Source organism: Chiloscyllium plagiosum, unplaced genomic scaffold (assembly GCF_037043375.1).
Source record: "Chiloscyllium plagiosum isolate Xiang-an unplaced genomic scaffold, Cpla_swu_hap1 HiC_scaffold_10, whole genome shotgun sequence".
NCBI classification, from domain to species: domain Eukaryota; kingdom Metazoa; phylum Chordata; class Chondrichthyes; order Orectolobiformes; family Hemiscylliidae; genus Chiloscyllium; species Chiloscyllium plagiosum.
Window position 1 is genome coordinate 63,650,872 of NW_028270148.1, and position 12,657 is coordinate 63,663,528.

General features: G+C 43.2%; 1 protein-coding gene across 1 annotated transcript in view; it reads left to right on the forward strand.

The window, feature by feature from the left end:
- Positions 1-8,633: 8,633 nt before the first annotated feature.
- The window catches only part of LOC122552886 (coiled-coil domain-containing protein 85A), a 765,857-nt gene continuing 761,833 nt past the window's right edge, over positions 8,634-12,657 (forward strand). Inside the window, exon 1 of the mRNA XM_043696030.2 lies at positions 8,634-9,819. Within this exon, the coding sequence (XP_043551965.1) occupies positions 8,868-9,819 (952 nt within the window). The 5' untranslated portion in view covers positions 8,634-8,867. The remainder of the gene's footprint in view (positions 9,820-12,657) is intronic.

The window sequence follows — 12,657 nt, forward strand, 5'->3', positions numbered from 1 at the left end:
TTCTCAGGAAAGATTGCCATTTTCAATTGGGCCACCTGAGAACACTGTGGCAGTGCATTCCTGCCTTTATAACACATTGACACGGTTTCTTTGGCAGCACAAGTGCACTTGATGTGTAAGAGGCTATCAAATGCTGACAAATTATGGGGGATAGCTAGAACAATTGAAAATGCCTATTTTGAAAGTGCTGGAAACTAACTGTAACCAAAAAAAAGAGATGTATTAGTAAAAGATTCTCTGTAGGTGCTAAAATGAGAAGTGCTAATCTTCAGTGAATATGCATTGATGTTGATGAGCTGAGCCAGTGTGGACTCAAACAGGAAGCCCTGCACAAACCAAAGAATCATAGGAATTACGGCACAGAACGTCACTGTCACAATGCTACTTTTTTTTCAATTGCCCACCTTCCATCAAACCAACATTTTTACATATTTGCAAGTTTATTTATAAATGTTTCTAAAAATAATAATTTAGTCAAGACTAAAAATAAATGAATGAAGATGGAAGAGTTTTGTATGTTAATTAATCCCAGAAATAGTGCAACCTTAAATAGTTTCAAATTGATTTCTAAACTATTATATTTTATTGCTTACATATATGCTAGCTGGCTATTATTTAACACTTTTTTAAACACTGTGTTGAATCTTGCACTTCTTTGAATGTGTTGGTTTTGTCGAGTTTCTTGGAGGGTTCCTCTATTAAACTTTCTCACGACATCTTACCAAACTCGCCTCACTAACTACTTACCCTGACCATATGGTGTTCCTCTCATCTAATTCTAGCAGCTGTCTATAACTCACTGGACCCAGAATAATACCTGGAATGGACCAGCATCCTTGATGCTTGCACTACCTTTTAAAGGTTTTTGGTCATCCAGACAAGCAATGTCAGTCAGGAGCTGTCCCACATAGTTCCAAGCAGTTGCCCAGCCACAGTGGAAAAGGGAAAATTGGCACCCTGGAGCTCCCAGTGGCAGCGCTAGTGCAGAGGTGGGACATCCGATTTCTCAGGCACTTGCTGAGGAGGTGACAACACCAGCCCATGTCAGTCTGGTCTGCGGTTGCTATTTGGGTCACAGAGTCATAGAAGTGTACAGCACAGAAACAAACCTTTCAGTCCAAGTCCATGCCAATCAGATAACTGGTCAGTTTAGTTTCAGCTATTTGGAGAGGAATGCACAGCATTGTAGAAAGAAAGTCACTGATTTTCTCTACTCCATTGGTGTAAGTGCCACCAGCTTCAATAGCTCATGCTCACTCTATCTCTACTACTGTACTCACCTCCTACCAAGGCTCATGTTCTACCACTCTCACTATTGTGTGCAACAGCTTTCCACACATGTTGTTACCACCCCACCTCCCAACACTATTAACCCTACATGCCCTCTGCATTGCCCACACACTAATTTGGGGTACCTCCCCACCTGCACCAAAAGTACCACCTACTTCCATATCCCTTCTGCCTCTACTTCATTCCAGGAGGAAAACAGACAACAGGGCAAAAAGAGTCAAAATAGTTAGTGGGCTGCCTGACATTCAGCTCTTATGAGGAAAGGATCCTGATTCTGACTGTCCTGAGTGACTGACTGTGCCAAAGTCCTGGGACGAGTATTAGAGGCTTCCCTTGTCTTACCATACTGGACCCCTGAAGTAAAGTCTATCTTCCTTGATTTGACTGAGGACTGCTGATAACAACAGCAAGCATCTTAGCTTTGTGTCTGTGTGAAATAACATGGTTCGGAAAAGATTTACAAGGATGTTGCCAGGGTTAGAGCGTTTGAGCTGTAGGGAGAGGTTGAATAGGCTGGGGCTGTTTTCCCTGGAGCATTGGAGACTGAAAGATGACCTTATAGAGGTTTATAAAATCATGAGGGCCATGGATAGGGTAAATAGACAAGGTCTTTTCCCTGGGCTGGGGGAGTCCAGAAATAGAGAGGATACATTTAAGGTGAGAGAGGAAAGATTTAAAAGGGATCTAAGAGGCAACTTTTTCTCGCAAAGTGTGGTGTGTGTATGAAATGAGTTGCCAGAGGAAGTGGTAGAGGCTGATACAATTACAACATTTAAAAGACATCTGAATGGGTGGATGAATGGGTAGGATTTAGAGGGATATGGGCCAAGTGCTGGCAAATGGGACTAGCTTAATTTAGGATATCTGGTCAGCATGGACGAGTTGTTTCCATGCTATACATCTTTATGACTCTACAGCACTGCAGTACTTGGAGTCTGGTATCTCTGGCTGGAAAGTAGGGTGTGAAAAGGCAAGGTAAGGATGTTGTGAACATCCAGCAGACTTAAAATGAGGGAGCGCTAAGGGAAGCAGCCTAGTCCCACACATGAACTGGGTGTGTGTGCCTGAGTGCTAAGTGTCCTTGCTACAGCATTACAATGTCAGTGCAATGCAAGTTCAGCTTCAGACTGCAGAAGTTTCTTATAAGTGGATCAAAGGTCTGCTATAAGGGTTCTTAGAGGCTGGAACATGTCTTTGGACATGGGTTGCATGTGGCTGGTGATCATGGATATGCCCTGAGGTGTCGGTTCCTGATATTGAAGATAGGTATCCTCTGGAGAAAGCAATGAGCTGGAGTAGTCAAGGTGCCTGCTCTGACTTCCATGTGAAGAATTCTGGATGAAGGGTTTGCCCAGCCCAGTGGTAGGCCTCACTGGATTTCTCACTCGATTATCAGATTCCTACCAGGTTTCTCAGGTGGAAATCATTTAGGTCCCTACAAAGTTCAGCCCTGTCCATTTTTTTTAGTTAGTAGTGAATTTTAACAGAAATGCAGCAGAAAGTGGCACAAAGCCTGGAACACAGCTAAATCAAAATCAGAAAATCTTTGAAATGCGTTGATGTTTCATCAGCAGCTGTTAAGTGAAAAGATAGATATCATACATTATGGGTGCGATCACTTGTTTCTTTTGGAAACTGAGGGACAAGTGTATCACTAAAGAGAACATGCTGGGGAAGCTGAAAAATCTGAATGTGGAAAAAAAACACCATAACTAGATGGACGACACCCAGAATTCTGATTGACATTACTGAGGATATTGTGGAGGCATTGGTGGTGATCTTTCAGGAATCATTGAATTCAGGGTGGGTCCCAGAGGACTGGAAAATGACTGATATAATAACCTTGTTTCATAAAGGAGGGAGACAGAGACAGGAAATTATAGGCTACTTAGCTTGACCCCTCAGTCTCTTTAAGTCCATTATTAAGGCTGAGATTGCAGAGTAGTTGGAAATGCATGGTAAAGTAGGGCTGAGTCAGTGTGACTTTGTCAAGGGGAGGTCATGCCTGACAAATCTGTTAGAATTCTTGAAAGAGATAATGATTAACTTAAGCAAAGCAGAGCTGGTGGACGTAATTTATTTGGATTTCTGGAAGGCCTTTGATAAGGTGCTGTGCAGGATGCTGCTAAATAGGATAAGAGCCCATGGTGGTCAGGAAAGGCACTGGGATGGATAAAGGATTGGCTGACTGGCAGAAGGCAGATAGTGGGGATAAAGGTGTCTTCTTCAGATGGCATCCAGAGACTAATGGAGTTTTATATGGCTCAATGCTGGGACCACAACTGTTCATGTTAAACATTAATGAACTGGGTGAAGGAACTGGAGGCATTGTTGTTAAGTTTGTAGATGACACAAGCTAGGAGATTGGGCAAAGTAACAGATGAAATACAGTGTGGGGATGTGCGAATAGAGATGTGGAAGAATAGAGATGTAGGCTATTTTCTAAATGGGAAAGAGCTTTGGAAATCTGAAGCACAAAGGGATTACAAGTCCAAGTTCAAGGTTCTCTTAAGGTTAGCTTGCAAGTTCAGTGGCAGTTAGAAAGGCAAATGCATATTTGCACTGATTTTGAGAGGGCTAGAACATAGTGCAGTAATGTACTGCTGAAGCTGTATGAGGCTCTGGTGACACTGCATTTGGAATATTATGAGCAGTTTTGGGCCCATACACAAGGCAGGATGTGCTAGCCTTGGAGGGGATCCACAGGAAGTTCACAAGAATGATTCCAGGATTGAAGGGCGTGCCATATGAGGAGAGGTTGAGGACTCTACACTCGGTGGAGCTTAGAAGGATGAGGTGGGATCTGACTGAAACTTACAGAATATTGAGATGCCTTAATAGAATGGATGTGGAGAAGATGTTTCCACTAGTAGGAGAGGCTAGGACTTGAGGGCACAGCCTCAAAGTGAAGGAACAATGCTTTTGACCTGAAACGAGTAAGAACTTCTTCAGCTAGAGTGTGCTGAATTGGGGCAACACTGGTACAGGAGGCTGTTGAGGCCAAAATCATTGAATATCTTTAAGAGAAAGACTGAAAGATCCCTGATTAGTAGGAGAATCAAAGGTTAAGGAGACAAGGCAGGAGAATGGGGTTGAGAAACATGACTGAATGGTAGAGCAGATGCAATGGGCTGAATGGCCTAATATTGCTTTTATAAGTCTTATGGTCTAATGAGCAAATAAGTACCAAAATAGAACTGATTAAACTGAATAGTTGACAGAGAACAGAAATACATGAAGACATTGTAACTCATCAATTTATATTCCTGTCCAGGAAACAGGCTTTAGAAAAATTGGTGAGATAAAATATGGTCAATGATATTTTAAGATGCTTTCAACAAGGCAGTGAAAACTCAGTTAAAGAACAAAAGTGTGCATGTAATGAATAGTACAATCATGCTGAAAATGTAAGAGGACGTCTTCTCTTTTAGTGCAAGATGGACAGGTGCACTGCTTGATTCTCCTGGGTCCTTTGCAGTTAATAGAAAATCCAAAAAAATTATTGTATGAGTCATGTGAAGGCCTGTCACCTGTTGGACTGATGTGTCCAGCATCCAACCATTACAGCTCCACCCTAGCACTACACCATACAAGTGTACCGGGAGACAGAATCTCGAGCATCTCTCCAATAAATAAGCTAGTATGTGGAAAACAGATGAAAATTGTGAATTTTGTAAATTCTGAATTTAAATCATAGAATCCCTACAGAGTGGAAGCGGGTCATTCAGACCATCGAGTCCACACCAATCCTCTGAAGAGCATCCCACCCAGACCTATCCCTCACACTATCCCTGTAATCCTGCATTTCCTATGACTAATCCACTTAATCCGTACATCCATGGAATCTATGGGCAATTTAGCATGGCCAATCCACCTAACCTGCACATCTTTGTACTGATTTTATGATGTAATAGAGTTGAAAAATGTGGCACTGCAAAAGCACAGCGGGTCAAGCAGCATCCGAGGAGCAAGAGAATCGACATTTTGGATGTAAGCCCTTCATCAGGAATGTGAAGGGGGAAGAGAGCTGAGAGATAAATAGGGGGCCACACCTTTTGACTCTGACTCTCTAGCATCTGCACTCCTACCCTCTCCTTTATAATGTAGCAGCCTATGTTGTATTAGAACACAACAGAGAACACCAACTTGTATATTTGTAGTGCTTTTAACACAGTAAAATAAGGTGAGGAGTTTCACTAAAGTATTATAAAAGAAATTTGACACTGAGCCACCTATGAGATACTGTAATCGATGGTTAAGTGCTTGGTACATACCCCATAAATATTCTTTTCCAGTGTCTTGGGTAGGGTGTTTAATGTCTGTCTCATGCCTGGGTCAAAGTTGAATATAGCCCCCTGCATGTCAAGAGTATATAGTTGTTTGGATATTCCTCATGAGTTGAAAAAAATAATAATTTTGTTGCACATTTGATACTGACTGGATTATATGTTTTGTCAAATTAGTACCCATACTAATGCAAATTCACACAACTGCAATGTTGTGCAAACAGCCATTTCTATCAATCATGTCTTGGTAATAGAATTGTTTTCAAACTTAAATATCCATATTGTTATGTTAATGCTCCTACTCTAGACCTGTGAATCTTGGATGCTGCACACGAGCATGTCAGGTGGCTTAAACATTCCATGAGCTATGAGATAGCAGGACAAAACTCTCAACTGTAACGCCTTGTCCAGAGCAAATTGAGGCTATGTCATTAAGAGAACACATTGAATTAGCCAAATTATAAAGATTATATCATGTGATTTATTCACACAATTTACAGCTATCTTTAACTGGATACTTACAGGTAAAGGCATAAAACAGTCTAGTGGTGAGCCTCTGAATCAAAAACACTTTGAATCAGAATCCCTGGAAAATCACAGTTAAGGTATGGTGAATATGATGGAGAATGTAGACAATTCCAGATCTTGGTAATACATAGAAATGGTGAGATCTCAGAACTAATAACTAGATGAAATAAATATAAATTGTGAATGGCCAACAATATCAGAGGGAATTTGATGCTGCAATTCAACAAGAGAACAAGAGAAATGGAAAATGTGCAATCTTCCTGAATGGTATTGAAATGTTTAAACATGAAGTGGAAAGAGACTTAGGATTCTCACTCCATGCTCAGTTGTGTTCAGTTTTGGGAACTAATAGTTGAAACTTTATTGCTGGAACAGCACAGCAGGTCAGGCAGCATCCAGGGAACAGGAGATTCGACGTTTCGGACACAGGCCCTTCCTCAGGAATGAGCAGAGAGTATTCAGCAGGAGAAGATAAAAGGTAGGGAGGAGGGACTTGGAGGAGGGGCGTTGGAAATGTGATAGGTGGAAAGAGGTCAAGGTGAGGGTGATAGGTCGGAGTAGGATGGAGGCGGAGAGGTCAAGAAGAAGACTGCAGGTCAGGAAGGCGGTGCCGGGCTGGAGGGATTCGGCTGAGACAAGGTGGGGGGAGGGGGGATGAAGAAACTGGTGAAGTCCAAGTTCATCCCCTGTGGTTGGAGGGTTCCCAGTCGGAAGATAAGACGCTCCTCCTCCGACCGTCGGGTTGTTGTGGTTTGGCGGTGGATGAGTCCAATGACCTGCATATCCTTGGTGGAGTGGGAGGGGGAGTTGAAATGCTGTGCTACAGGGTGGTTGGGTTGGTTCGTCCGGGTGGCCCAGAGGTGCTCTCTGAATCGCTCCGCAAGTAGGCGGCCTGTCTCCCCAATATAGAGGAGGATATGCAGGTCATTGGACTCATCCACCGCCAAACCACAACAACGCGACGGTCGGAGGAGGAGCGTCTTATCTTCCGACTGGGAACCCTCCAACCACAGGGGATGAACTTGGACTTCACCAGTTTCTTCATCCCCCCTCCCCCCACCTTGTCTCAGCCGAATCCCTCCAGCCCGGCACCGCCTTCCTGACCTGCAGTCTTCTTCTTGACCTCTCTGCCTCCATCCTACTCCGACCTATCACCCTCACCTTGACCTCTTTCCACCTATCACATTTCCAACGCCCCTCCTCCAAGTCCCTCCTCCCTACCTTTTATCTTCTCCTGCTGAACACTCTCTGCTCATTCCTGAGGAAGGGCCTGTGCCCGAAACGTCGAATCTCCTGTTCCCTGGATGCTGCCTGACCTGCTGTGCTGTTCCAGCAATAAAGTTTCAACTTTGATCTCCAGCATCTGCAGACCTCACTTTCTCCTTTGGGAACTAATAAACAAGTATGGCAGAGATAACACTTAAAACATAAGAACATGAGAAATAGGAGCAGGATTAGGCCATCTGACCTGTCGAGCCTGCTCCATCGAGTCTGCTCCATCATGTAATAAGACCATGGCTAAACTTTTCGTGGACTCAGCTCCACCTACCTGCTTGCTCACCACTCACTGCTGCATAATGTATTTAGTACCTGAAAGAGTTAACTGACATCACTAAATAAATACTCGAGGTATAAATGATTATGGTTCTTTGATGCAGTGATAGCATTCCTACCTCTAAGCCAGACCTGTTCCAGAGGTCCAACCTGTTCCAGAGGTTGAAGCGATTGATTGAAAATAACCATAAAGGGCTGTTCTTCAGAGGAGCTAGAGAATTGCAAAGGGTTCTCCTTGTACCAGTTGTGTGTTCTTAGATTGAGTCTGCTTTTCACAAGAAATAATAATGTAAGATGAAACTATCTCTTATGTAATAAACCATTATTATTGAATGCAAACATGGCTAAGCTTCTGCGTAAGACATTATGCGGGTGACCTCCCACAATGGTACCAAGAAGTATTTGTGCTGGTGAATCTACTCCAGATGGTTCTGGCAACAGCATTCATTTCTCATATGCTAGCAACCCGTGACATTGAAGTTTACAAAACTTACTCTCAGGTTTTTGACTTATTAGGAAAGACCAGAGCAACTTTGGCTGATATGTCTGGAAAAAGTGGGAAATCAAAGTCGCAGGCATTAAATGCTGTGCAAAATACGAATGCACAGTGCATATTTCAGCAGTGGGACAGCAGGCAAGGGTTGATACTGTTAACAAGAAAATGTTCTGACTGCTTGTAGGGAGGTTTTTCGATCAGAAGGTCATGTGCTCGAAATGGAGTGATGGAACACTGTCATCACATGAGAAGCCGCTAGTTGCGGCAGTGGAAGAAGGATGAATTGAAATGAAGAGTTCGCCGGTGGGGGTGGGGAATGGTGCCTGAATGAAGGACTACAGCTCCCAGGCTGCCGGGTAGGCGGCAGCGGAGGAAGGGAGCATGCGCCGGGAGCCTGGGCACGACTCCCTCCGGGCGGAGAGCGGGGATTGGCGGCTGTGGCTGCGGCTGCGGGAGAGGCTGATCTGCTCCGCTCAGCTCCGCTCAGCTCCGCAGAGACAGTGCTGCGAGCGGGCAGGGGGACTCGCTGAGTGCTGCCCACAGACAAGAGAAGCCCCCAGGACGATGCTGCACAGCCCCCCTCCCCCCGGGGACGGAGCGTTCGCATCTGGTCGGAGGTGGGAAACAACATTTACAATAATTTAAGAATAAAAAAAAATAAAAAGGTCTGGTCGGGATTTTTGTTTTAATCGGGAGGGGGGTTTTGAAGGAAAATGACCAAAAACGCGGAAGGTTCGAGGGAGGAGCTGTGCAAAATCGCGGACGAAGAGCTGATGAAGTGGAGCAAGGAGGAGCTGGTGAGGAGACTTCGGAGATCGGATGCCGAGAAGATGACGGTGATGATCGACCACAGTAACCTGATCAAGGAGGTGAACCGGCGGCTGCAGGTCCATCTCACCGAGATCCGAGGGCTCAAGGAGGTCAACCAGAAGCTGCAGGAGGACAACCAGGAGCTGCGGGACCTCTGCTGCTTCCTGGACGACGACCGGCAGAAAGGCAAGAAGGTGTCCCGGGAGTGGCAGCGGCTGGGCAGGTACACGGCGGGAGTGATGCGCAAAGAAGTTGCCCTGTACTTGCAGAAGATGAAGGAGCTGGAGGTGAGGCAGGATGAGGTGGTGAAGGAGAACCTGGAACTGAAGGAGATGTGCCTGATGCTGGACGAGGACAAGAGCGCGGGCAGCCGCAGCTCCATAGACAGCCAGTCCAGCCTCCTCCACCTGAACGCCACAAGTGGTTTGAGGGACCTTGGCGACGGCAGCAGCACCTCCAGCACCGGGAGCACCGACAGCCCTGACCACCACAAACAGTTAGCGGCAGCGGGCAGCCCCGAGCACCTCCACAAGCACCGCGCTGCGGCCGGGGGCAGCCCCGAGCAGCAGAAGCACACCCTGGGCACCGGCAGCCCCGAGCTCCTGCCCAAGCACATGGTCAGCTCCAGCCCCGAGCGCCCGAAGCACATGATGGTGGGCACTCCGACCCCGGAGCATCTGCAGCAGCACCGAGGCGGCAGCCCCGAGCGCCTTAAACAACATTACGGTGGCAGTCCCGAGCATGTGAAACACTTGACCGGCAGCAAGGAAGGGACCCTGCGGAGACCATCGGCGGCAGCAGCAGCGCCAGACGAGCTTTCGCCTCATCACAGAAGTGTGTACAATGGGATGAATGGTGGGTTGGTTGACCTACTGAAACCACAGGTGTTTTTGCAGAGACTACAGGCACATAGCCACAATATTTGAATTACCTTGCGGGTTTAATGCATAGATTTCAGTGCATTAATAGAGTGCGTTGCCTGACCACATGCAACAATAACGCATGTGTTCAATTATGACATGAAAACTTACTGATGCATGTTCGCTTGCTGTGCATCATGCCTATCTTTCACGGTACTGCCCATACCTATAAATTATTAATTGTAAAATTAGTCAGGAGACCAATTTGCAGGTCTTTTACTATGACGCTACAATTTCTGCATGAAATCAATGCATTTACATCACCATATATAAAACACAATACTTAGTTCAGAGCAAACGTATTTCACATAGAAGCTAACCTCCAAAAGAGTAGTGTATTTTGTTTGTGAAATTTCAGGAGATCCTACTTAAAATTCAGCTGCACAGATTATTTAATGCACTGTTAATAAATTGCAACTCTTTTCTCCACCAAGAGAAATAATTTTCATTGCACGATAAATTGATGCCCTTCATGTGGCACCTTATATCAGTCTGACAGGGTGTATATTGTGTAAATGTGTTTATGTACTCGTTAATCTGATAAAATGCATTTAAAATCTTTTCCATGTGAACATAATAGGCAAATAGTGTACAGCTTGTCTTGAGTAGAAATATTTAAGTATGACCCTAATGGTGGGTTTTTAGGCTTTTGGTGCTGTGTATATAATTAAAGCCCATTAGGATTAAAGCCTTTGTATTGCTTTTGTAATAATGAAAGCTACTTATTAGATTAATTGCAATTAGTTTAATTGCACATGGTTTCGGAAAATAGAATTTATTCTTTGAAGTGCTTTGTGCCTTTTTGCATAAAAGAATTAAGTCCCCATCGTATTGACATTTATATCTGAATTTCATATTTGAGACTTATTCACTCATACATTAAGTTATATAAAACTCTTCCCAGTTGTAAATGCTATTTCTAATCTTAAACTCAAGTTAGGGTTAGTAGTGAATTTGAAGTTAGTGGGAAAAGCCTAAAATTTTAACAGTAGTCTTACAATCAAATTAATTTTAATGAATTTACTTGCACAGTGTTAAGGCTCGAATCAAGCTCTGTATTTCATGCTGAATGATGTACTATTTTAAAAAGATGATACCTGGGTTTCAGTGATATGCTTTTTTTCATTTTGTTAATTAATCTTAACATAAGGTATTCTAATTATCTGTAATTTTCCAGAACTTTTGTTCCTATTACAGTCATTGTTTATGTGACTATGATCTTGAGGGAAGGTATTACAAGAGCAGCAAGATCTAATTCCCAAGGTACAATAAGATGATCATGATCACCAAGCAGTCAGAGAGATCTGAAATCAAGAATTTGGTGACTGCTGAGCTGCACTAACTGGAATCATCAAACTAATTTTTGCTTCAGTTCAATTCATGTTGGGTTCAGGGTCAAGTCATAGATTGTTGATTTAGTTCAAAATCTCTAATATTTGATACCTGAAGCAGGATCTTGAGCATTCTTAGATTTCATTTCTGCTGTTGCCTAACATTGGATTAGGTAGCAACATTGCCCTCTCATTGCCAAGATGTAGGTCAGAAGCCACCCCAAACTTCAACAGCTGAAAGCCTTCCAAGTGAAATGGAAATAGTTTCAGTTCATTTCAACATGTGAGTCTGTCCCCAACTTAAATTAAATTTTATAATATCGACAATTTTATCATATTACTAAGCAAAGCTACAACTGTATACTTGTCTGAGGTCAGAATTAAGGCATGTTATTGGGAGTATTATTGTAGAATCTTTACTCTATATGTATTCTGCACTGTCAGTGGTTTGTCTTGCTGCTAATTCTGTGCAATAGCAAAAACATTTTCAAATCCTAATTAAACACAAAACAATTAACTTGTTTGCTCCAGTTAAGGAAATGAATACCAAGAATAAATCAAATCTGAAACAACCAGTGAATACAGTAATCAGAGGTAACAATAGGGAGTCTCTTTGCAATTTAAACCGGTACGTGTTTGTCCTTTATGCCCAAATCACATGTGTCCAGGAAAAGTCACTCAGAGCTGAGTGCCATGGGAATGGGGGCAGCACTGACCATTGTTCTAAAAGCTTTGGCATGATGGATCTGACTAGTAGTACATTTATGGCAAGGCATAAATGAAAGAAGATTCACTTAAGAAGACTGAGAATTGGACACTGCAAATCAAAAAGGTCACTGGGACAGAACTGAGACCAGAAGAAATTACAATGTAGCATCTTACAGCGCAGAAAAAGTCCATTTAGCCTATTGTATCGTTACCAGTGTTTTGAAAGAACTATTGAACAAACCCTACATCCCTACTTGTTCACTGTAGTTGTTCTTTTAAAAACTATTTCAGATATATCCTTCATTTTGGATAGCTGTTAAATCTGCCTTTGCATACTCTAAGGTAGTGCATTCCAGATCATCACAACCTGCAGAATAAAAACAAACTCACTGCCGGTAGTATTTAAGATATAAAAGTATGCATTTGTAGGTAGTGAAGGCTCAAAAACTCCTTTTTAAATTATTGCAAGCCAGGCAGTTTTACCATGATGTTTACAGATCAATGCCCAAACTTTATTAGAGCACTGATCTAAATCTAGGCGTTTGTTTGCTACAAAGCCTGATACCTGCTGTGAGATTTAAACTTGGAGACAAGTACCTTTGATCAGTAGAGAAACATGGCATGGTTTTTAAATTTAATTTCAAGTTCTGATAGTGTTTTTCAAAACTTTTAAAAAAGAACATGTCTTGTGAGAATTACAAATATTGGTAAAAATATGTACCCAAAACAAAAGC